The sequence below is a fragment of the Cynocephalus volans genome, chromosome 5 (assembly GCF_027409185.1).
Source record: "Cynocephalus volans isolate mCynVol1 chromosome 5, mCynVol1.pri, whole genome shotgun sequence".
Classification (NCBI taxonomy): Eukaryota; Metazoa; Chordata; class Mammalia; order Dermoptera; family Cynocephalidae; genus Cynocephalus; species Cynocephalus volans.
The window spans coordinates 65613303-65639590 of NC_084464.1; the positions used below are offsets into that span (position 1 = coordinate 65613303).

The 26288-nt window shown below is 36.2% G+C and overlaps 1 protein-coding gene across 4 annotated transcripts in view; it reads right to left on the bottom strand.

Moving 5' to 3' along the window:
• Positions 1-26288, bottom strand: part of HMGCLL1 (3-hydroxy-3-methylglutaryl-CoA lyase like 1) — a 150680-nt gene that overhangs the window by 93619 nt on the left and 30773 nt on the right. For 3 of the 4 annotated variants that reach the window (XM_063097532.1, XM_063097531.1, XM_063097530.1), the window contains exons 2-3: positions 18518-18598; positions 18177-18284 (exon numbers count right to left, since the gene is read on the bottom strand). In XM_063097532.1, the coding sequence (XP_062953602.1) occupies positions 18177-18284; positions 18518-18598 (189 nt within the window). Of the gene's footprint in view, positions 1-18176; positions 18285-18517; positions 18599-26288 lie in introns of those variants that run through there. The other variant, XM_063097533.1, reaches the window with a different exon arrangement.

Below are 26288 nucleotides of genomic sequence, written 5' to 3' on the forward strand. Positions count from 1 at the left end.
GACTATTAACTTTACAATTGGAAGAATACAAAAGTTAACAAATTTTTAAAATATATGACCTTAAAATTGACTTTTTAAATTTATTTCAATATTTGCACATCGATTCATTTCAGTATTTATAAATCTACTATACATATAACATTATGGCATAGAAAAATGAAGCAGATGCATTCCTTACACTAATATAATACACATGCTAATGAGGGAAAATACGTGTGTATCTGTGCATGCACCTGTGTGTATTCTATATAAATATATACCAGACATACAAAATAAGACAATGTCATGTGATCTGAAATTCTATGGAGCACAGATAAGGAAGCATTTTTCTTTACAATCCAAGCTAGAAAAACAACAAATATTTAAGCTACATCTTATCTAGGCCAAATGTAAATAACCCAGGAGCTTGTTTTTAATGGAACAAAACTCTTCGTAACATTTGAAAACATTTAAAACTATGCATAGAGCATATATTGACATATATGACATATTTTCTATGATATATTGAACTTTTTAGTGTATTGTAAGAGGAAAGGGTATAATAACCCTAAACTGAAAAATACTTGTTTATTAAAATACTTAAAATTATTATGGAGTGAAATGTTTTATAGAAATTTTAAACTTTTTTCCAAGTATATAATTCCTTCATTTTCAAGTCCAATAAAATTAAAAGTAAAAATACCTATCATCCTTTACCTCTCTTCAAAATGACAGTTGATAGAGAAAATAAAATATTCACTAATTATATTTTACTCAGTTCCAACAGAATATACGTAGTGTGGGGGTATATAACAAAATGAAATAAAAATTTATTTAAGATTAAAGTACATAAGAAACTGAGAAGTCCTATTCTATTTTTGAAAAAAATTGACGTCTATTAATTTGAACTCTAATCAGTAACTAACATTTTTTTTATTTCCTTTTCGCAGAACAAACGCAATTACAAAGGTGCCACATTGTATAGGTCTAAGTTCCAGAGCTGCATTTTTATACAATTTTTATATGAAAGTCTCTCATACACAGTCATGATACACAAAACTTCTACATTTGTTATTTTAACTTAGTAAGAGGTCAGTCACTAACAAGATTGCAAACTATATGAGAGAGGAATGTTTTGGATTATTCTGTATCACCAATGAAATTATTCAATATGTCTTCATGGCTCTTTTGAAGATGAGGGTATTGTGTTGTGTGATGGGGTGGAAATATTAAAAGTTTAAGTTAGCACTGTTGTCCTTAAGTGACAGAAATGTTCAGAGGAAAATCTAAAATTTTCATGAGAGAAAAAGAAATGCTAAGGTGGTTTACCTTTACAGTGATATCTGAAAAATTATATAACTTGATCACCTCTCTTACAACTAGACCTTATAACTTAAATATAGAGCTCTACATTTTCCCCTCTTCTCTCTTCCCTGTTCTAGTCAATGTGACAGTCATGCATCATCAGTGGATAAGCACTATCCACTGCTCCTGCCTTCACTCAACTCACCTGCTAAAGAGCTCGAGTTATTTCCCTACCCTGCCCTCTAACAAGAGTCCTGGACCTGATGTTTTGTGATGGTATATTAGGTAGAAAACTAGCTGAGAAGTGCTAGGAAAAAGGAGAAAGAGATAGCCAGAAAATAAAATAATTTCAACAGTAATGAAGCTGGAGAGGGACAGGCTGGGGTTTGGAAGGCATGCTTTGGTGGCATGACACTTTTACTGCTCTGGAATAGTGAAGGAGTATGAGAAGAGAAGAAAAAAGGGGAATTATACAAAGTATTGCTTTGATATATAAAGTGATTCTTCAGTAATGGTCATCAAGTGACATACACAAAGATCAGAATGCCATTTAATTCTTTTTTCCTACATTATATTTCTTATATGTGAATACAGGCACAGATTTTGTCATTGGTAGAGCTCACAATTACTGTGCTCTTCAAGAATACTGGTGTAATATTTTCATACATTTAAAATATATAAAATATAGCATATTATATAATCTGTAGTACTCAATTTTACCTCATATTAAAATTGTCACTCCAGAGTTGAGCCAAGATCCCATATTCACCATGTCCTACAGTATCTGGCACCAGAAGTAAGTAAATATTTGAGGAGAAATGAATTTTTAAATGTACAGAGCTAGAAGTTAGTCTGTGGAAAATTTTTCCAGACATTATATATGTAGAGTTATAAATGAATGAATCTTAACAGAACATTACAAATTCTCTCATCTATCAGTAAAAAAAATTTTTGATCAACAGTGCTAGAGAAAATTAAATCATCTTTCTATCCTCTCCATAGAAAATATTATGAAGTGTTTTCATTAGAAAGAGGCAGAGAATATACAGTTTAAAAATGGGGGAAAAAAGTATTATGACATAATCTCAGAAATCAAATTTCTAAAAGTACTTTCTCTTTTTCTTAATTTTGACATATTTGTAATATTTGTTAACTTTTAACATTTTATAATTTCATGAGTGCTTTGTTTCATTCAAAACTAATATTTATTTTTCTACCTAATTTTCTATTCTGCATTATGCATTCCTTTTTTCTAAAGAGGATCCTCCAAATTGACACATACAGACCTGAAGTTCTCAACATGTGATTGGCCTTGTGTCTGCTAGTAATTTGCCCATCTCAGCCAGAGAGAGACGGCCCTGAACTGTCTACACATGTCAGTTAGCAAAAGCACAGCAGTTGCCTCATTTGGGGTGATGAGGCACATACAGTGGCCAACTACTCTCAAAACTAAATGATCTCAAAGAGTAGCCCATACTTTGCATCTTGTCAGAAACACAATCCTTGAAGAGCAAAGAAACAGCCACACCCTATAATTGTTCCTTGGAAAATATCATATTTCCTAGTTCCAAGGTTTTTGATGAGGGACTTTGACAGAGGCAACATGGCCAAACTTGACAGCACTTCCAGAGGCACTGACTAGGAAGTAAAGTTACCAACAAAAGGGGCAGGGGGATATGAATTGGGTCCTTTTCATGTTCTGTATGAAGCACAAGTGAAGATGGGTTAATTGTTTTGACATTCCGTGTGTACCTCCAAATACGCAAGTTGTTCCCAAGCCAGGATCCGGTGGAGCTACAAATTTTATTTGAATTAAATCTAATTGAAAGAATTAAGGCCTTTCATCTTGTTGGCTAAACTCCAGGCAGAGCCAGAGTTATTGAGAATCAAAACTGGAAATCTTTTAGAAAACCCACTCCCACCAAGAGGAATGGGCATAGTCTGCAGCACTCACGGCGGGGTCCAGTGCGCTTAGAGAAGTGCTTCTCTAACACTGGTCTGAAGACAGCCTGGGAGAAAATATCTGGGGAGATTTTTTGAATGCTTATTTCTGTATCTCATACCAGCCCCAGTGAATCAAAATCTCTGAGAGTGTAAACTGGAAGTGTGCACATTCAATAAGTCCCTTGGGTGAGAAGAGTCTGCAACCCCTCCCTGGGGTGAGGAATGAAAGTTTTGAAGCAGGTTCTTCCGTCAACCTGCATAGGCCCTACAGAATAAGATTTTCTTCTTGTGCTTTATTATGAGCCTCATTATGGTCCAAAGTGCTGTGGTCAGATCAAACTACCCCCAATTTATTGGACTCTAGGAAATTGGTGTCAGGTTGGGTCAGACACCCATGAGCACTGTACACAGTCACGGAAAGCCTTTTATCAAGGTTAGCTATTCCCCAAATGGAGCCCTGTTATCCACTCCTCACTGTTGAGATACCAGAATGGCTCACAGCGAAGCCCTTGAAGGTCCTGAGAACTCTGGACTCCTATTCTCCTTAACAGCTCATCTAGTTCTTCTTGAAGTGCTCCCAGCTTACCTCTAGCCATAGAAGAATGTTTGCAAAGCTGTGCCATGTTGCTTGACATCTTGATTCTTTGCATCACTCCATCTGCCTGAAAATCATTCCTCTCTTTTTTATTGTCAATAATTTCATCTTCCAGTATTCAATTCAAAAGCTCCTCTTATAAGACATTCTCAACAACCACCTTGATGTAGATGTCTCTATACTGCCATAGCTCACTCTGTATATATCTATCAATGTCTATCAATGCTTTTATCTAATTTTGTGTAATTTATGTTGATTTATGTATCTCTCTCCCTAACTGAATTATTAGCTCCTTAAATACTTTGCATAAAATGAGAATTTTATAAATGATTGTTGAATTGAACTGACATTTCTCCTGCTTGGTTTCAGCTCTTTATTCTAGATTGGATTCATTTGTGATTCTTTTTCTCCCCTAATTCTTCTAATATTTTATTGTTAGTAATAATGGTGATAATGGTAAAAGCACATTTACTTTATGCTGATCTATGTTGCCTATAGGTGTTGAGTTATTTATGTATGGTATCTCTTTAAACATTTTTAACTTTCCAATGAGAGAGAGTTTCTGTAGGAGATCTAGATTTAAAGGTATCAAGGATGAGAAAATTTACCAGCTAGTGAGTGGAACAGCTGGGCTGAAACCCAAGTCTATCTGACTGTAAAGCATGGACTCTAATACCCCTTGATAAATACATCTTCTCTTCATCTCGGTCATTGCTAAAGATTTCTTTAATATGTCAAGTCTTTATTCTGTAAATAAACAGATACAAAAAATTACACATGTGTGATCATCCTAAGCAAATTAAAAAGTACAGATGAACCCATTTTAAGAATTAAAATCCTTCTGTAATTCCATCATGCAGAGATAATCAGCAGCAGCTTAGTCCTCCACTACTGGAATGTAATCCCCATGAAGACAATGACCTTGTTGGTCTTGTACATACTGAGTATGCCCACCTCGCACAGCCCTGGTGCACGGCAAATCCTCAATAAATATTGTTAGCGAATGAATGGGTATTCTTCCAGGTTTTTTAATACAAAAATTAGAATTGTATCCTACATAATATTTTGCAATCTGATTTTCGCAATTAACAACACATTGTGGGCATTTTCCTATGCTAGGTAAATATATTTTTTCTTCTTTTAAATATTTTTTATTTTTTTATTTTATCATTGCTAAAGGTTTTGTGCATCACAATATAAAGGGCAGAGCTCCTAGAAAGAACTCCACCGTCAGGTTGAACAGATTTTTGGGCATACTCTTATTTGTTATCTAATCCAGTATCTCCCAGATTTAACTCAACATCAGAATTATTTGAGATAGTTTTTAAAAATACAAATTTCTTGGACCCATCTTTACAGATTCTGATTCTGTTCTGCTGTAGGACCCAGGAAAATGCGGTTGCCAAAACATCTTCTCACGAGATGCTAGACATCGACAAGGTTGGGATCACAGTGGATCTTAGTCATAAAGGTTGTTGCCAGGGTTTGAGGGAGGCCAAGTCAGTGCCTGCTAGGTCCTCTACCCCTATATCAATTAAGGGAAGCCTCACTTTATTTCTATTCAGAGGCGCACATAGGTCCTGTGGACCTCAAGTGATAATAATTCAGGAGAGAGACTCTATAAGAATAAGAACGCAAAAATATGTAACTTTTGAAAATTTCATTAAAATATATGGCCAGGTAAACACATGGATAAATCCCCTCTTAGGGCCTTACAAGGGACCTATACAAATATTTTAAGGTAATTTTCCTATCTATATCATATAGTGAGGTTCTACATAAAGTCTTAACCAGAGTAAAAAAAAGTTTGATAAAAAAGTAATTTTTTTAAAAAAAACCAGCCTTGGTGAAATATCTTTCTCATAGCAATATTATGGAGACAGTCAGGGATCTGTCTGAAATATGGATTCATGGTGTCTACAGTATTTCTTTCCTTTACCACTCCAGAAATACTACCAACAAACAAGTGAGGTCAGTTTGGTATGTCTCATTCTCAGTATATCCATAGTATTTCTGAGTACATATGTGTTCATAAATTCTCTGCTTAATAAACTATCTTAAATTTTGTCAGAAATAGACTTAAACTCATGGAAACTACAACCTTCCTTTTTCCCTGCTCACTAATAGAGTCTGCTAAATAATTTTTTTTTTAATATTTTTGAAAAATTGTTTGCTTTTGTTTGACCCACTACTACCACCGTCACTCAAGACAACATTTATATCTCTTCAGAATAAGTGGATAAGGTCAGAAGTTATTTGCCTACAATCTCCACTGGCCAGGTTAGACATAACTGATGGTATTACTTTCTGTCTGCAGGAGTGCCAAGGGAAAGACGGATAAAGAACATGTAATTTCTTCAACACATGACATCGATTACTATAAAAATGTAAATAATGTGGTTTCAGACCCTATAACTCAAAACTCAATTTGAGCAGTAACTCCTCTTAAAGGTAATACATTCGTAAATTCAGTAATGAGAAAAAAATGAGACTAGAGCTCTTCCTGACAACCCTGGGTGAAAATGTTCTAGACAGCTATGAACAGCACTGTAGCCTGGGTACTATAACCCTGTCTCATTCACAGACTCTTTGCACAAACCCCATATATCTTAGCCTCAGTAGCACAGAGGAAATCTTGGTCTGCTTGAGAAAGTAAGACAGTTTTAATAAATCACAGTCCTACAATAATAAACACAGGAAATCTCTGGAAAATTGAACATCCAGTTTTTTTTTTTGTTTTTCCTACCCAGTACCCTGTCTTGGCTGCCAAAGTTAGAATGGCCTGACACCATACTCACAAAACTTCTTAAGTCCAGAAGCCTTAAAACTAATTTGCTCTGGTGTATAATTTCCTGTACTTCTTTATTCAACATTACCTTTGTGTACTAAGGACCTTTGTACCGCCCTCTACCCTACAGAATGCCCATGCTTCTCAGGAGTGACTGAAGCAAATAGGATATGACCCATACTCTTATTGTGAATGCAGGTGAGACATTTAAATTATAATCCACTAATGTCTACAAGTATTTATTTTTAAATAATAAAATAAACCCAACCTACCCAAATGGATTTGTGAGTTATAAACTGGGAGACCAATGTTCCAGACAGAGAAAGTCATTTTATTCAATAACATTTCCCAGTTTCCTAAGATAAACATAACGGATAAGCATTAGTTATTCTTTGTTCAGGTCAATGCCTTTGGTGACCACCGTCCTGGTCTTCCCATGTCAAAACAATCATGCTCCCAACATCATTCTGAAGTAGGGGCAAGAAGTCTCTAAGCTCCCAGTACAATTTTCTTTCCACTCGACTGTGCTGCCTCTCGTATATCATGCCTTTGTGTTTGATAATAACATTGTCAACGTTGTTATTTCCCATGCATGAAAGCAGAAGTGATTTTTAAAATACTAATTGTACTCATTCTATACTGACTGTAAATGGACTTTCCCTTCTATGCTTACACTTCCTTCTGTAAACCAACTCTACCCACGGTGGATAGCTACACTAATGAGGAGAGAAGGCAAGCCTGGGTTGTTTGAGGGACACTAACTCACTGGTAATAAGACACTAGCAATAAGAAAAGGCTGTGGCAAAAAGGGTTTTACTACCATGACAAGCAAAGTCATCACTGCAATAGCTTGTGGTTTGACCATCATATGGATTTGGAGATTTCTGTTTTGATAAACAGCACAGCAGGCAGAACTTTAAAAGGATGCCAGAGTGCCCAATTTCAAACTGCTTACCATATTCTGTCTACTAGGTTCTATTTTATTATAACTCATTTACAGATGTTAACTTGATGTTCAAGCTTCTTTTTATAAGTTTAGGTTTTTTTAGTAATTTTATTCCTATTATCCATTTTAAATTTTACAATTGCCTTATTAGGTATATATTGTGTTTACTGTCAGCAACTACCTGTTATTCAATATTTGAGTTCAACAAAGAACTCAATGCAATTTTTAATAGTGACAAAACAAAAGCAATGAATGGGCGAATAAATAAATGGAAAGGATCCAAGGCATAGAGAGATGAAAATACTTGGCCGAATCTTATTATAAATGAGTAAGAGTCAGGTCACAAATTTTCTCTTGCTCCATCAGAAAGCACAAGTTAAACAACAGTTATAATAATGCCAACAAAAGCTCAGGAAGCCTGAAACCTGAAGTACCAGAGGGGAAATGACTATATCTGGGCTACTAAGACATACATTTTTTACTACATACTGTAAGATCTCATCTTTCAATAAAGATGCATCTCTCTTAACAAATAATTGTGTTGAATTTATCAATGGATCCCACATCATAGCAGTACAAGAAGGTCTGGAGTAAGTAGTCTTAGTGCTCTAAAGAAGTTATTAGCATGAATTTGCTTCAACATGTGATATTTCAAAGAGTACTTAACTATAACCTATAAGCTTCTGTAATTACAAATTTGAATTTGTCCAAGACATTTATAAAATACAAAGCATTCTTCAAAAGAATGTCCTATATATTAACAATGAAAAATATCTAAAATCCATAGACATTACAAAATATTCTATTATTCTAAAAAGTTATAATCTCAATCAGCCTTTGATTCTATAAACCGAATACTCAAGATAAACAAATTGGGAAAAAATTCCTTGAGTACAATAAAATAAATGCATTATAAAATGTTTTCTATTTATAGGTATACTCTAAGTGAAAATAATTTATTTATATTCTTTTTATTTTATCAAATATATAACAAGTAAAACATTAGCATAAATATGTCTCATTATTGTGCAGGTTTTAAAATATAAAACTTACTTGTCTAATGTGATTTGGGGGATGTAATGTTACTTTTAGCATTCAGAATTATCTTTTTAATTCTCTATGTTTACTACATATTACTTCTAGAGAACTCTCTGGCAATTTAATCAGGCAATTTTAGATCAATGTATATATACCTAAAAATTAGAAAAATTATTTTATTTATATTTTTAAAATTATATAAAAATCATAATTCTATGTAAACATTAGCAAAACTATTATATTATATTATATTTTAAAATCATTAACTATTTAAAAAGAAATGGTATGTTTCATCTGCAGTATTCAGTGTACAAGGAATCATGAGTTCATCAAAATAATCACTCCTTGAACATACTTAAAACTGGCAAGCAAACCAGCCCAAACCATGTAATATTGTAATACTTTAAATTTTAATCAGGGTTTGAGTAAGGGATGTGATTTTTCCAAGTGAGCAAGTCATAACTATGTCACACTGGAAGTACTTTAATTCCCTCTAGTGTAGTCTTTAGGGCATATTCTGTATCTCCAAAAGTGGATTGCACTTAAGTGGCTTAGCCAGGACTCTTATCAATGGAATGAATTTACACTAAAATAAGATAAACAATGTTTATTGGCTAACTAATCAGAGCAATGCAGAAAAGACCATTAAAAAGTCAGAATCAAGTCTTTCTGAGCCAAACCGGACTTCTATTCGGCTTTTACACAATTATATTATATACGGATCTTTCAAGTGTCAATGCATATGGATAGTTCTATAAGACCAAATTTTAAGATAATTTTAGTCAGATAAAAAGTGGAATTTTAATGTTACTGAAATGGCTTTGAAAGTTTCTTTCTTTCATGGGAAAACTTACAGAAGATTTAATAAACATGATAAACTCAATAAAATTGAAAAAAGTTGAGGTAAAGTGTTTAACATTTTGTTTTGATTATTTTTATAAATCTAAGAATAAAGAAAACCCACTCAGTCAAAATGTAATTAATCAAACAAAATAATTATTATTCTATTGAAAATCAGTGTGTGCCGAGTATAATAAATCTTTGAGTATAATCATAGTCTTTGACCTAATGGGGAAAAAAGGCCAAAAAAAAACACACTGAATTATACCTTCTGCTTGAAAAAAATTAGAAAACGTAACCAAGAGAATTGCTAACATTAGTGCTTTTAATCATAAGCTGTGCTTTTTGTTTGGATAGAACAGAAGAACTACATCCCAGCTAGACAATAAATTGCTATTTCTTCCAATTTTAGGGCAGATTAACCTTAAACAAGTTCAAAGAGAAAAAAAATAGCACCTAAATATCCCAAACCCCCCCTTCCCCCGAAATTTTGTATTTCCACACTCTTGTCTGAGAGAGACAAAGGGTGGTTTAAAAATCTCTGTATGTGTTTCAGGCAATTGATTGTGCTATGTGATAACAGTAGTAATGATGTAATTATATAATAGAACAATGTTAAAATATTGCATTTTGAGTTAATCACTGCCTTAAAACACAGAAAATGGTTAAGCAACCCTCTGTACTTGATCAGAGGAAAGCAGGAATTTTATATTGTCATTATTTGTAAAGATATAGTAAGTAACACCCACTTTTATAGAAACAATACTTTTATAGAACGTACATCAAGTTTACTGCCTTATTGTAGAGAGTGCCTAGCATAGTATTCAGAATATGTGATTATTTTTATTTAAAAAGAGAAATTTTGCAAATTTAGATAAACATTTTAACATAGCAACTTCATGCAGAGTGTTTTGCGCTAACAAAACAGCAACAAAAATCTAATTGCTACTTTTTATTTCTGGAGTACATTGACATTGACATTTGCTCTGAATAGAGAGTTTTCTGCTATTTTATCTTTCAAAAGTAAACAGGCATTACCTAAACAATTTAAAACATTGAACTGAACCATGCGTACATTCCAGACACACAGTATAGATTACAATAGACTCTCAGAAAAGGTGTCAGTCCAGAGCTGGGACTTTGATGAGCAAGTCTGGACATGGAAGACAAAGCTACAGGAATATATGAAAGTATATTTACAGTGAACATAGCAATTTGTGCAGCAGCGTGTGCTCACTGTTTTCAGAGTGGACAGCAAGAGATTTGGTGGGTGTGGGGGAAAACTGCAAGTTTTAATTTTTACCTTTTAATTTCCTGCGTTTTCTTCTTCCTGCCATCCCCTTCTTCTGGCAGGAGAGAGATTCCGTTCTCTCACCTCAGCTGCTCTCTAGCTTGAGCTACACGTTTGGAAGTAGGTATACAGGGAAGCGCTGGGTAGAAACGGTTAAGAAGGCAAATGCCTATGACTGTCTTTCACCAGCTTCTCCCTCGTTTCCGCTTTAACCAGAGGTGAGCGTAAGAAACATGCAGAGGGGGCTGTGGATACAGCTTTCTCCCTCTCATCTCTTAAGTTGCCTAGGCAACACACCCCTCCCTCAGATATCCAACCTGAATCCCATTTGATGCAAAACAATTGCATAAAGTGGTAGGAGTGAGATATTAGTAGCCATGGCAGTGCTAAAATATGTATTATTATTATTATTATTATTATTTTATATTGGGGGTTTCAGAATGCAGAATTTGTTTCTCTGTCAATGGCATTTATTATTTAATTGTTAGTAAGAAAAAGCATATAAGTAGGTTAATTACTAGACCATTTTTAAAAACACAAGTGTAGCAGATTATAAAAATGGCCCTGCTATATTTTAAGTATGTCTCCCAAACTTCACGTGTTGGACATTTAATCCCCAAATTTACCTGTTCATGGCATTTGGAGGTGGGGCCTTTGGGAAGTAATTAGAATCAGATAAGATCACCAGGGTGCAGCCCCCATGATGGGACTGGTGGCTTTATAAGAAGAGGAAGACAGAGACCTGAGCTGGCACAACTGCCCAAGCCCTCATTAGATGTTAGTGTCATGCTCTTGGACTTCTCAGCCTCCAGAACTGTGAGCTAAATAAACTTTTCTTTTCTTTGTAAATTATCCAGTGTATGGTACTCTGTGATAGAAACAGAAAATGGACTAAAACAGGCTTCGATGATATTTTTCTCCTACTTGCTCTTCCAGAATGCCATACCCCGATCAAAAGGTGGTGTCTATCCACTCCTTTTGTAACTGGGTGGGCTTTGTAACTGCCTCAACTAATAGATTATCAGAAGGTAACTCTATGCAATTTATGAGGCTCGGTTATAAAAGGCATACTACTTTGCTTGCCTCTTAAAAGACTCGCCTTTCGATCTCTGAGCCATCATGTTAGATGTCTAAGGATGTTATGCTGTAATAAAGTACAAACTAGCTCATGCAGAGAAATCACATGGAACGTCTCTGGCTGCCCCGGCCACCCAGCCCCCCACTACTGTTCCAGGTCTGACCACCGTATATCTGACTGCTAGTACTGGAGAAACCTCTAGCTAGACATGCCCAGTTAAAACACTTTTGCATTCTTGATCCACAGAAACCACATGCAAAAACAAATATTGTTATTGTTTTAAGCCACTAAATTTTGGGATTATCAGTTAGAAAGATAATCAGAAGAACCAGCTTAATGCTACTAGTTTTCAGTATATGCGGCAATTGTACATACTTGAATACAAATGTACACACACACTTGCACAAACACACAGAATATCTGCCACAAGCTATACAGCCAGTAGAAAAACACTGGACCTGTTGAAGCAATCTAAAGAATCTATGGTTCCTCCTATTAAGTACTGGGAACCGGCAAATAGTATATGCTTGTTTTCTATTTTCCTGAAGAGCTAACATATTTTATCTACGTGGATATAGCTCTCATAGCACAATTTTACCTCCCATTTAACTTTCTATAATCATCTGAGGTCATTTACTAAAGAACTTAGTGTCTTTATTCCTTCTCTGAGACCAAATATTGAACAAACAGCAATTACTCAACGTGTAAGAAATTCAACATGCTCAAATAAGTTGAAAAACAGAACAAGCCTAGTACATTTCAAAACTGTTTCTCAAGAAATACTTCATTAAGCCTCTTAATATAAGCCAATTTGCTAGGAAACAACACCAGTGCGTGCACCTGAACTACCAATTCAGGACAAAAGAAAAGATACGAGGCTTCACCTATGAATATTCTTGATAATTTGGATTGCCTAGTTCCTGAGGCTATCGGGATAGTTTGAAAGATCCACCTCTATTATAGAAATATAGGAAAGGCCTACAGTTACTGAGCAGGAAAGCAATTAAGGGAGAGTCGGGTTGCAATGTGGCTTTGACCTCCATGCCAGCACCTTGGTGTGCAGTAGGAAATAGTACACTAAGCACAGACTTGAGTATTCCAAGTCAGGCTCCTTTGAAAAGAGTTTGGGTTAAGTCTCACTCCCCTTTCAGCTTACATTCTCCTCTCCACCACCTATCTGGATAAGGGGACTCCTGTAACACCAGGAAAAAGGAACTGTGATCTTGGTAAATTTCACCAGGATCCTCTCTGGGGAGATGGCAGAGGCCGACTTATCTGGGATATAATGGATGAGCCTCACATTGGAACCCTCCCAGTATCGTAGGTTAACTGCGCCTTATAAGCAAACAATTTTGGGGGGGGTCACTGTTCCCTTTCTTTCTCTTTCACTCTCTCTCTCTCTCTCTCACACACACACCCCCAACATCTTCACAAAATTACCCCCTTCCTTGCCTCTTCTCCACACCCACCCCTCTCAGAGCAGAGCCAGGAGGAGACGCCAGACGGGACTCAGTAGCAGAAGTTACAGCCTCCTGCATCTCATCAAAGTAAATCTAAATCAAACTTTAGTCCAGTAAATGTGTCTTCACTGCCAATAAAGAACTAATTGTATTACACACTAAAAGGAGAGTAGGGAAAAGTTTACACATTCCTTCTTGCTAACATTGGGTTTAGGCCATATTTTAAGTGTTAGTAACTTATAAATAATTGTTAGTCTTTTATGTCTATTTCTTTTTACTTTTATGAAGAAAATCTATCTCTACCCCCCACAGTAAAGATTTGTGACCCACCTATTCCAACAGTTAAAAATTAACTAGTCAGGGAGCAAATATTTATAACTGAGCCTTTGCATATGACATACATAAACATTCAGTATCATGTACATTTAGTGTATTCTAATATTTAAATAAATGATGTTCACTTTAATCACTTATGTGAATGAAATTGTTTAGAAAAAGGCTAAATTAAAGATGAACGTAAAACTCTAGCTTACTTTAAAAACATTTATAATAATTTAAATAGCTTAATACTAACCTCCACATTGCCAAGTCATCATAAACCTATTTTCATAAATATGTTTTCTTTCTGCTACTATTCTTTGCTCCATCTAAGTGAGGGGCTATCTGGACTCATTTCAAATGTTCTTATATTACATGTCACTCTAAGGAAATCTTTTTCCAGATAAGTTGTAAAGAACATGTATTTTTTAATGGCAGGTATTTTATCATCTGTAGCCATTTAGATTATAGGTGTGGGATCCTGTTTTATATGGCACCCTGCTACCGTGGAACTTTTCTTTTAGCTGTTTGAGTTAGAAAGCCTCTGCCAAACAAAACAGTAGGAGGGAAACTGTAAAAAAGATTTAAAATGCTAAAAAAAGAAATAAGTGAACAAGCAGCAATCTAAACATAAACTAAAGGACTATTCCCATGACCTACGTTTGAGGGAAAAAAATAAAAGATGCGGAGAACTAACAGAATACAAGTTTAACACCACACATATTGTCTTTACAAAAAGTAGAAATTATATCAGCTGACATATAAGTACACTGTTGTACTGCAGGCGTTCTGTCACAAATCTCAGACATTATTTTGTCAGATTCTGACTTCATATAACTTCTTTCTAAAATGAGACAGAACAATATAAAATTTTAAAAGAGAACTTAAAAAATGCTCTTCTCAGGCAAGTTCACTGAAATGTAAGGCAGAAGCAATTATGGACAATAATCCAATCACAAAAATGGGATAGTCTCAATATCGCCCTTTGAAATACACTTGTTATCTGGTTAGTGACTGGTACGACTTCAGAAAATGAATCTCATCTTTCTTTGATTCAGGCACACTGCTTTTTTACAGGTATGTGATTTATTTAAACCGCTTTTTTGTTTGAAATGCATGTAATCAGCTGAGTATTAAAAGTGAAATATATAACATATTATTTAGTATTTGAAGGAGAATATCTTTATTCAGATTGAATACAATCCAACATTTCAATTACACACATACTTTAATCTTCAGGAGAAAGGCTGATTTAGGAAAAAGAGAAGGAGTTAACTTGTGTGGAGCCCAGGATCAGTCGGTCAGTCCATCTGTCAGTCAGGCATTCTCAAACTCAAGGCAGAATATGGACAGGGACACAGTTCTAGAAGCACTTCTCACCACCACAGTTATCCTCAAGAGCTAGGTAGGGGAATTCAGTCACTTAATCTATAATACTTTTAGTCAAGGAAGAGTTCATTAAATCTCAATTGGTTAAGTCCTGAATTAAACTCAGAACCAGACTAGATAAATCATCTCATTTTATAGTCCTATCACATGTATCTACTTACTGGGAGGCCAGGAGGCATTTTCCAGTTTCCTGCTCACAGAGGGAATGCCATCCTTTTTCTTTTGTCCATATTTTCTCCCAACTAGCTGTGCAAACAAGTGTGGCCTTCTAGAAAGGATTGCAGTTTCATCCTTCTAAATGTTATGGCATGCGTCCTAAATCAGTCTGAAGAATAACCTATCAATTAATTTCCAGTGTTGTATAATACCAGTATGTGCCCCTAAGCATCACTGAGGGAAAGAAGAATATTTTGTAGGTGGCTTTATAGAACCATTAGAAAACAAAAGTATCTTGAAGAGGACTAGCAATATTTAATATGTGAAATACAACTTTGGTTTGTCAGTATTCATCAATTAATATTAGTGAGATCGGTCCTCTTTCCTAACCCTAACTTTAAAGTCATACCAGCCTATCCAGTTCCTCTCCAGCAATAATCAAATATGTGAAATGGGTGCTCACTGAATCAAACACAGAGGTGACTTCATGAAGACTTAAAGATGATAAAAAGGTCTCACTATCTCTTAAAATTAGTGGCAGCTAGTGAAATAATAATAGCTAGCATTTTGCAAAATGATAACCTCAAGGAAATACGTCTAATATAGTCTAATCAAGCTATTTACGTTTTCCTAAGGAAAATATTTGTGGCCTTTATTACACAGGACCAAACACATGAACAAAAGTAACAGTCAACTGCCCATACCAGAAAATTAAAAGTAATATGTTATTGTTCTTTCCAGTTGATTGATTCATTATTCATTTCACAATTATTTATTGAGGACCTACTTATTATGCACTAAGCACCAGGGCTACAGAGATGAACAAAAGAGATGTGCTTACTACCTTCATAGCGCCTATGATCAGGCAACAGATAATCAGAAAACATTTACAAAAAATATATATGATTGTAAACAGTGATAATAAGATGATGAAAAATTACTGTTTCTTTTGAGGATAAATAAAAGTAATTCTGTGAAAAATGACATATTACTAATGCTATTAATACTATTGTGGCTTCTGTTGCCTCAAACATATTGCAATTAAAAAGACTTTAATGTTTTAAGCTCTTTTCCAACATCCTGTTATAACTGCAGAGCAATGCAGAAATTGAGATGTACATGAGCAAGTATAGATAAAGTGCTATATAGATAAAGAGACAGGACATACAAATAAGGAACAAGAAGCAGTTTGGTTTAGCAGCAACTGCAGCAAAGTGAAGTAGGGCAATAGAATTAAGGCTATACAAGGTGGAAGGGGAGGTATAGAGTGCTTTGAGTATCAGACCAAAGTTTCCAAATTTTGTCAATGGGGAGAAGGGAAACGGATAATGAACTTAGAATGTGACTTCGTGAAGGCTGATGTTACTATTTTAGAAGAAATGGGCAAAATGTATAAGGAAGGGATAAGCAATGTTTAGAAATATCATTTAAGGGACTGCCACAATAATTAGTCAGTGAGGATCTGGATTACTAATACATCAATGGGATTTAAAAGAAGACAAGTATAGACTATTGAGGAGAAAACGTTTTATGAGTCAGCAACTTATGGACCGAATGTTTGTATCTCCTCAAAATCCATATGTTGAAATCTTGACCTCCGAAGTGATGGTATTAGGAGGTGGGGCCTTTGGGAGGATAATGAGGTCATAAGGGTAGAGCTCTCGTGAATGGAATTAGTACCTTTATAAGAAGAGACATGAGAGCTTGCTTCCCATCTCTGCTCTCCACCATAGGATACAATGAGAAGACAGCCCTCTGCAAGCCAGGAAGCAGGTCCTCACCAGACACCGATTCTACCAGCACCTTGATCTTAGACTTCCCAGCCTCCAGAAGTGTGAGAAATAAATTTCTGTCATTATGTCACCCAGTCTATGGTATTTTGTTACAGTAGCCCTAATTAAGACAGCAACTGACTGGCTACCGAAGACAACCCTTTGAGGATTAAAATCCAAGATTCCACCAGGGACAGTTGAGCTATAAGCATAAAGCAGGATGGATGATAATGAGTTTGATTTTAAATCCAATGAGTTTGAGGTATAGGCAACACATTTAGCTGAAGCTTATCAGGAGGGCAGGACTAGAAATCTAGATTCGTCATCCTCATAGAAATGACTGTGATGTTGGAAGGGTAGCCAAAGAAGAGAGCAGAGGTAGAGAAAAGCACTGAAAACAGAATCTTAGGGGAACCTTAAATTCAGTGGTCATGAAAAGATGTCAGAGATGACAGGAAAAGAGCAATTGGGGAAATAACTGAATCAAGAGAGTAGAGAATAATGGAAACCAGGAGAATGAGATCAAGAGCATTTAGTGAAATCAAGTGCTAGGGAGAGACTGAGGGATACAAGGTCTGAGAACAGGCACTGGATTAGGAAGAGACAGAGTTTTACTGGTTGCTAATTACTAATCATGTTTGAAAGAACAGAGTCAAGTCTCAGATGTGATGACTGCTGCCACATGTCTGAAAACTCTGATAGAGCTCTATCATCTTATATTTCAAGGGAGGATCTAGGTTATTCTCTTGCCATGTCTTTGAGGATATCTTTGATGCCTTATCACTCTAGCAAATATAAGTCCTGTAAGAAGCAAAGTAAAGAGAGTGTATATCTACATTTCTCACTCTTTAATATGGAATTCTGTGGGGAAGGTATCAGGCCCGATTATCACTTTTCTTTAACAGACCAAAAGTCTAAAGCACTTAAAGATGTTCAGATTATTCATAATGTCAGTCATGCAATAATAAATGAGGGCAGGTCCCTAACTTGCTATTTAAGAGCCTTATCTTCTATACATTATGTTGGACTATATACTCACACAGTTTTAGTGTGGAGTTCCAAGTAACATTTTAGGACTCATTTGACATAAGATATTTCATCAAAGTTATTTTTCTTTAATGATATCTCAGTGCATGGTAATATTTTGTAAGAATATGGAAAATTAGTAATTATATCAGGTTAAATTCACAATGTATATCACATTCTTACTTAGTAATTCTTCGAGAAGTTAAATTAAGAAATTAAGAACCTAGTTAGAGAATTGCAGATTTACGTACCTGTGGTACCCATCTGGAAGACACAAAGCTGGTTACTTCTATTACAGACAAGCCAGTTTGGGAAAGTTGATTGATAAATTCAATTTTTATATCTGTAGGAACTATAACCTATAAAACATCCAAAGTTATTTTATTTCATTATTTTAAATGGTATAGAAGCACACACAGATTACTTCCTAACTAAAAGCAAATTAAATTTATGATTTATAAATTCAAGTAGCAATTAAGAACAAACATAGCCATGTAACATGAAATCCATAGAAGTCTTTAAAATCTTAAGAAATATTAATATTTAGACTTATCATTTGAAATAAACTGTGTAAAAGCTAATATAAAACTACCTTTTCATTCTGCAATCCATCTCTAGGTCCAACTTCTACTATTTTAACATACTCAGGGAGTCCAGATAACTGAGATGATTCCTGGAATGCAAAACACGAGATAAGAAAAACAAATAATTTTCAGGTTGCCACACTTGATTATTTGAAGACTTAAACAATCACACTTTGTTAAAGTCTTCCACAGAAAGTTAAAACAGTAAGAAATCAACACAATGACATAATCCAAATATCCTATTTATATAATTTTCAACATGAAGTTATTTTTTCTTATAATACTTCTTACGCTATTCAGTCTAGTTATGATTAAAATTCAAAAGATTAATTTCTAAAATATAACTCTGGAATAGTTGACTTAACCAGGATCCAAAGAGCAAATCTGTTGGGTAATTCTGTGTGTAAGGATAAACTCACCAGTTAGAGTTAATTAAAACACACACACACACACACACACACACACACACACACACGGGGGGGGGGGAAGAAGATATAACAACCACAATTATTTGAAGTTGATATGACAAGCAAACAGAAAGGACATTGTTGGGGGGGAGGGGGGGAGGGAGAAGGGAGGGAGGTTTTGGTGATGGGGAGCAATATTCAGTCACAATGTATATCGACAAAATAAAATTAAAAAAAAAAAAATTAGATGCTCATATTAACAGTCTTCTACCATGAAGAATCACACAAGATATCACCCTTTATACTCTGAACTTCAGTGTGGATTTGGTTTTCTGGCTTGTGCCCAAAAAGTTGAGGCTAGATAAGAAAACTCGCTGTTTTTTCTTCTCTGTGTTACAAAGCACAGTTACCACCTAAATGCTGTTCTCTGAAGGACAGACCTTTAATAGTACCCAAACCTCAATATCTCACTCAAAATAGCCTACCTCTAAGCCCAGTGTAATAAATACCTTGTTCTACATTTTGCCGAAGTCTGAGATGGCAAATTCCGGAACCTCTGTCCCTAGACTCGGTACTATGGACCTAGTTTAGAAGGTACATTTGCCTTCAAAATATTCCTATTTAGAAGGCTATGATTTAAAATAGGAAAAAATAGGAACAGCCTTTCTAAGTTTCATGTAGTAGTTAAAACCAAAAGTAAGCTACATCTTTTCAGACTGTACCAACATAATCTCTGAGTACCCCTGAGCTCAGTGTGGATAACCCATCATCAAGTTCTTCAAATGAAGAGTTGGTAGAATCAGCCCAAATTCACAGGGCCTGCGCTTCAAAGTTTTTTGTTTGTTTGTTTGTTTTATTCATTTATTTTTTTATTATACATACATGTGAGGTACAACGTTGATTTTCAATAATTGTGTAGAATGTGTGGTGGTTGGTTCAGTATACTTAGCTTATTCATCATTACAATACACAATCATTCTTTGTGACCATTGACCAATTCCTCACTAGCCCCCCCCTTTTCCACCTCTTGTTTTCTAAAAGTTCAACGTATTATTGTGATTTTTGTTTCTTTCTTTCTTTCTTTCTCTCTGTCTCTATTGTTCATTTTTTGTTTTGCCTTTCATCAGGAATAATGAATTCAAGCAAACCAATTCATATTTTCTCACTCTGTCGTTGTAACAATCATTGACACATACCGGTGAAGTGGTTGTTTTGGATGCAGAACCCAGTTCGTATCTATGGCACAGAAGAATGCTCTCTGGCCATTTCTGGGCCCAAAGCCATTATTAGCTTTACCAGCATTCTATGCTAACTCAGCGAAAGAACCCAGATGGTCCCTGTTACAATGTTTATAGACCACCCTCCACAGTTCCCATGAAATTTGGCAATTCAATAAGAAAAATTAACCAAGAAGGAAAAGAATTCTTATTTCTGCATCTTCTGTGCAGGTTGTGATGAATTATGTTAACTTGGGAGGGTGGAAGGTTGAGAAGGGAGGCGTGAGGGTCCTCAGGTTTAGGCTTGGTTTTGGATGGCAATCATGAAATCATGACTAATTTAGAGTGGCTACAATTTCCACCAAGCAATAAAGGAAAGGTATAGCATGGGAAGGAGGAGTAAATGAGAAGACTCCACTCTTCTTTCTTATTACCTCCAGTCCTAAGACGGCAGAAATGAACCAAAAATGAAATTAGGCAATCTTAAAGCCATGCGGTCTCATTATCCAGAAACTGCATTTTCAACAGCAATTAACTTGGGGCACACATGGACAAAGAGTACTTTACTAAATGGCAATGTTTACTTAAAAAAAGGAACATAGTGTTGAGATAATCTGCTGAGTACCATTAAAGAGCTGGGGACCTTCCTCTGCATCAGCATGTTGTAGTTGGCATTATTAACAAGCAACCTGAAGAAATTAAAGTATAGGCCACCAACAACTATGGCCATTTCAGTCAAAACAGAATATGTTCTTATTTGATATTATTTTAGGTTCTTCTTGAATATAATGCTGTTTAGCTTTTCTAAACAATTTGAATTTTCAGTGACAGAAGAAATTCACAAATACAATCAACAAGTAATGACTTAGTACAGTCTGTGTTATGCATTGTGCTGGGTAATGAGTATATGCTAAAATAGAACCAGGAATAGATGGACCAATTATATATAGGAGATAAAAGAGAAGGTAAAGAATAGTATGTGGTGGGGAATATCGGAGGAGAAGCATGTTCTGGTGGGGAAATAATGAGCTCATTTTGAATCTTTGGATTATATGTACTTGCAGAACATTTACATGGATTTGCATACTATGCATTGTTTGTACATATCTGAAGCTCCTTAGAAAAGTAAATACAGAGGTAGTAATACCCAGGAAGAGACTGAAGATCATCAAGAGAAGGCTCTCACATGATACATAGTCAGCAAGTATGAAAGGCGACCCACTGGAGAATGAGAAACTGGAGGAAGACCAGGGGACACCTGCCCATGCAGTGGGTTACATTTCAGGAACTGTACTTGGGGACCTCAATATTTCATAATGGGCAGTAGGCACGCCTGCCCTATGTTCCAGAAGGAGACACTATCCCTGCCTTCCAAGGCTGTTTGCTATACAAACATCCTTGAAAAGACAGTCCTAAATAAAGGCATTAGTGCCTCGCTAGTAAGATGAAGAATTGTTTCCCAACACTTATTACCTTCATTAATTCTCGGTTGTTCTCCATAACCAAAACACGTATTCATTATCCAAGATTCAATTTGTCCTCTATTCAGGAAAGACTTTTCAGATCTCCCCAGATAGAATTAAGTAATTTCATTTCTATGATCCCATAACACTTTGTAGAGGACTATTTTAAAATATATCTGTATTTCTTTGTTTGCCTGTTTCCCCTTTTTAGATTATGAACCCTCAGAGTCATCAAAATGGACACATAGTAAGCACTGGATCAATGTTTGTACACAAATGAATGAATGAATGAATGAATGAATGAATGAATGAATGAATGAATTCCTATATAAAATTTAGAAAAGTAAGATTGGCCTCTCATTTAGCCAACACATGCTAGCCAACATTATTACAGTTACTGGGTGTATGAAATGACCTATCCAAACCAAAATTCCTGCCTATAATTACATTACATTTTAATGGTAAAGGGATCTGGAAGCAACTGTGAAGCAAGAGGGTGGGGGGCACCTTTTCTACATACTGAACATGTTAGAGTTGATGTATTGTTTGTAAGTTACAAGGAATTGAGATTTTTTTAAAAAGTACTCTGCAGAAGTTAGAAGCATAGTCTTTTAAAAGGCCTGTACTATAAAATTTATTTTTATAGCATTAAAAGTCCTATGTTACTTAGCTCAATGTATCCTGTTTAATGTGCAGTATAGTGTATGATACTAGTGAAAAACAAAAGATGTATTATCCAGCAAGTGTTTCAAAAAGCTATGTTACACGGTTGAGTGTATGCCCACATTTGGCATCAGATTTCTAACGGTTCACTTTCATAGGGCAACAACAAAAGAAATACTATCTTGCATTTATATGTTGCTTTATTTTTCCAAAGAACTTTTCTATCTACATTTCATCTGTAAAGCTACCCTGTGAGGTAGGCAGAACTGAAAGAGAGATTAAATAACTTTCTAAGTTTACCCAGCTAAGTTCCCTGGCTGCTATTCTAGTTTTCTTTAGGATAAGATTAAATACATCACCGACTATTGAGTTTTGGTTTAAAAAAATAATAATGAACCATTCTTACACGCAGAACATAAGTGATCGGCTTTACTCACATTTCATTCTTACATAAAATCAAATGGAAGGCATATTTTGATGGTGATTTCTTTGAAATATTGTGTGTGTGTGTGTGTGTGTGTGTGTGTGTGTGTGTGTGTGTGTGTGTGTGTCTATAATATACACATTTTCCAGCAGTAGTAATGGGGAACTTCTATATATTCAACCAACCCTCCTAATAGTTATAGACAGGACTGCTTATTACTTACAATACAAGTACTGCTTTTTTTTTCACTAGGCAAATAACACCATCCATTGTAGAAATTTCTATACAGATTTGTATACGTTCCACTCCATTTCTTGAGGAATAATTTTTTGTGTGTATATAAAGTCTTTACGAATACTGAAATATCCTGTTTCATAGCCAGTATTCCCAAGGAAATCCACTATGATGGCCAAATCAAATGTTCGCACTACACAGATGACAAATCTGAAGCAGAAAATTGCTTAATTTTCTTTTGAAATTCAATTGAACTTTTTTAGGGACCATTAGATATCAGCTTTTCTAAAAGTATCTATTTTTGTCATTTCATCTGAAATATGCATGTGGTGCATTTTGTCGTAATGTTAAACTCTCCACATTCTATTTGTCATTTCTTAGATATTAATTTCTCTTTTAACCAAGTATAATTAGAAACGCACAAACCATCATCACTGATATAGCAGATATCCACAGGAATCTTGGTCCTCCAGAACAACCAAAAGTCATTTCTCTCCCTAGGTGCCTCTCTAGAATGAAGGGCTGAATCAACATAGCTGATATTTAAAACACTCCTTTCAGAATATCCACATGCCAAGGTTGATTTAAAGGCAATCTTTGGCAGTTTAATAAGAATTTATTTGTAACCAAGTTAAAAAAGTTTGTAATATACTATTAAGTCATCTAAAACTCCATTATATATTGTGATTTACTAAATTAAAAGGTAAAGGAAGGTATCTGCTTACTTTTTAGCAATTTTTGGATGCCAGAGAGAGGTGGAGAGTTTACTATGCCGTGTTCCCCACAGTCTTCAGTCACGGTTTTATTTTTTTAAATTTATTTATTCATTATTATTATTATTTTACATTTTAAGATGTTATTGTGGAGCAGTTGGGGGGAGGTTGAGAGGGTGGGAGGAGGAGGAAAGGGGGTATGTGGTTCAGGCCCGTGGCACCTGCCTCATACCAGCAGGGGAGCCCAGGGGGCTTCTGATGGCTGCTTGGTCATGGCTGAGCTAGATGCGAACTTTGGGGAGCATAGTTGAGGCCCTCAGCACCCCCACCACCCCAGCTCAGGAGCCCAGGGCACTTCTGGTGGCTGCTCAATGGTTGTCACTGGGCTGATGCAGATGTTCTGGAGGGGGGAGTGCTGAGGCCCTAGCCCACCCTCCACCCCAGCTTGGGAGCTTGGAGGGCTTTTGGTCCTTCCAGGTTTTATAGGTGTTCTTTGGTAGTGTTAGACCTTTACTGGTTAATATCAGAACTTTGTCTCTGATCTGTGGGGTTTTTGTTTTCTTTTAGTTCTATATCAGATTATTAGCTAACCCCATCACTTAACCTCTGCACTGGAAATAATTTGTTGTCCTTTGTTTACTTCTAAAATGGGGGAGCTTCCTGTGGGAACCAGCACTCGAGCCCTGTGGTTGAGCTAAATTGCTGCTTTGCTGCTGATTCCCTGGGAAAGGCTTTTTGTGCAGCTCAAGTTTTAATTGTTGACCTTGTAAGCACTTCCGAGTCTTGTGAGTTCCATTACAACCCGGTTGTGTGGAAACTCTGGTCTGAGCCTGAGTCCTTTCAGCAAACTGTACCCCCTGCAGTTCTATATTCCTGACCAGTCTCCACTGAGTGGGCCCGTGCTGATTGGGGGGCAGATCAGCTGTCCATGCTGTGCCCCAGTGTTCCCCCAGTGGGCCTGTCTCCCCAACCCCCTACTCTCCAAACACTTCCCATGGCACGGGCCATGTGCTGGTCCCTTGCAATGACTCACTGGCCTCTGAGTGGCTCCTTTATTCAGTTGTCTGTGACCCCTCACTCCTATTTGGGTCCATGGGAACCCTGTTAGTGGTCTTGCCGGCCTGGGGGCCACCAAGGCCATCTTCTCCCCTGCAGCCTCCAAGCAACTTCCTACAAAGGGCAAAGCAGCAGTTTTTGCCAGCTCTTGTTCCATGTGCTCACCAAGGCCAGGCTTGAAGTAGTCAGGGGTCAAAACGGTCAAAGTAGTCCTTTCTTTCTCTCACCACAGCCTCTCCTGCCTTCATGAACGCCACAAGTCTCTCCTCCTCTTCTGCTGGGAAAGCATGGCTTAATAATTGGCTAAGAAGCTGTAATCCTTCATTCCAAATAGCTACTTAAATTTGGGTTTTTATTATTGACAAAAAACAATTACACTGCTTTACATGATGTTTGGTTATGTCACGTTGGTTGTATAACAATGGCAAGTTGGGAAATTACACCAGATATGTGCCATGAGTTTTCAACTTTGTAATACACTCCATTAAGCACAATAAGACTATTAAAACATCCACAAAATCCATTGAAACTTTGAATAAAATATTTCGGATCTTAATGAACTCCCTTATGTAATGTTTATTTTCTGATTAGCAAAAATCAATAGAAATGTTTGAGCATTTGCATGATTCAGCTGATTGCAAGATTATAGATACACAACAAAAATTCTCAGAAAATAACAAAACAGATTACCTATGGTGTCTTATACTTCATGATGTGTAAACAGTTTTTGATAATCATTAGGGATGAATAGTTGAGTTCAAGAGGTGGTAGAACAAAAGGTTGATAGAAATAACCTCCATATGCTAGTAAAGTTAGGTGAAGTGCTGCTCAGATACTCCTATAGGACTGAGGCATTCTCAGAAGCTGATGGCATTTCACTGAACTCTCTTTCAGAAATTGGTCTCAGCTAGAGACAGCCACATTATCAAAGATCATTCCCCCTCTCTATGATCATCTGATGAGTAGGGCTGATGCAGGAACATACAAATCTACACTTTGTCTCAGGGTAGCAGAGCTGGAAGGCCATACTAGCTACAGAGATCCTGCGTGGCTGACTGAGGCCTTTATTCTGACTACATCATAGTTCAACTTCTCCCTCTGCCTGGTCCTCCATCCTTCACTTTCCCACAGGTATTGAATCCAAGGGAGAACAACTTCTTGTGAACAAATCTTCCTCCAAGAATCTGTGTCCTAGGGAATCAGACTTAAGAAGATCGGTGTCAGCAGTGAGCTGAGGAAGGGGTCTCTAAAATAGGATTTGGAAGCTAGGTCACAGGCCCCTATTTCCCTATGGGTTATTTTTCAGTCCCCAAGTGCATAATTGGAATAGATATATTTGAGAACTGGAATAGCTCCCACCACATATTAGCACCTTGACCTGTAATATAAGAGCTATCATAGTAGGGAAGGGCAATTGGAAGTTTCTGAAACTGCTCACTCCTCTCCTTCGGCCAAGACAGTACAAGAAGAAAGAGAAGAAGAATGAGGAGGAAGAAAAGGAGGAGAAAGTATCCTGGGAGAAATCACAGAGATTATTGCCACCCTTCAGTATATATAGTAAAGGATATAGGGGTGACGGCCTCATCATAAACCCATTTGAAT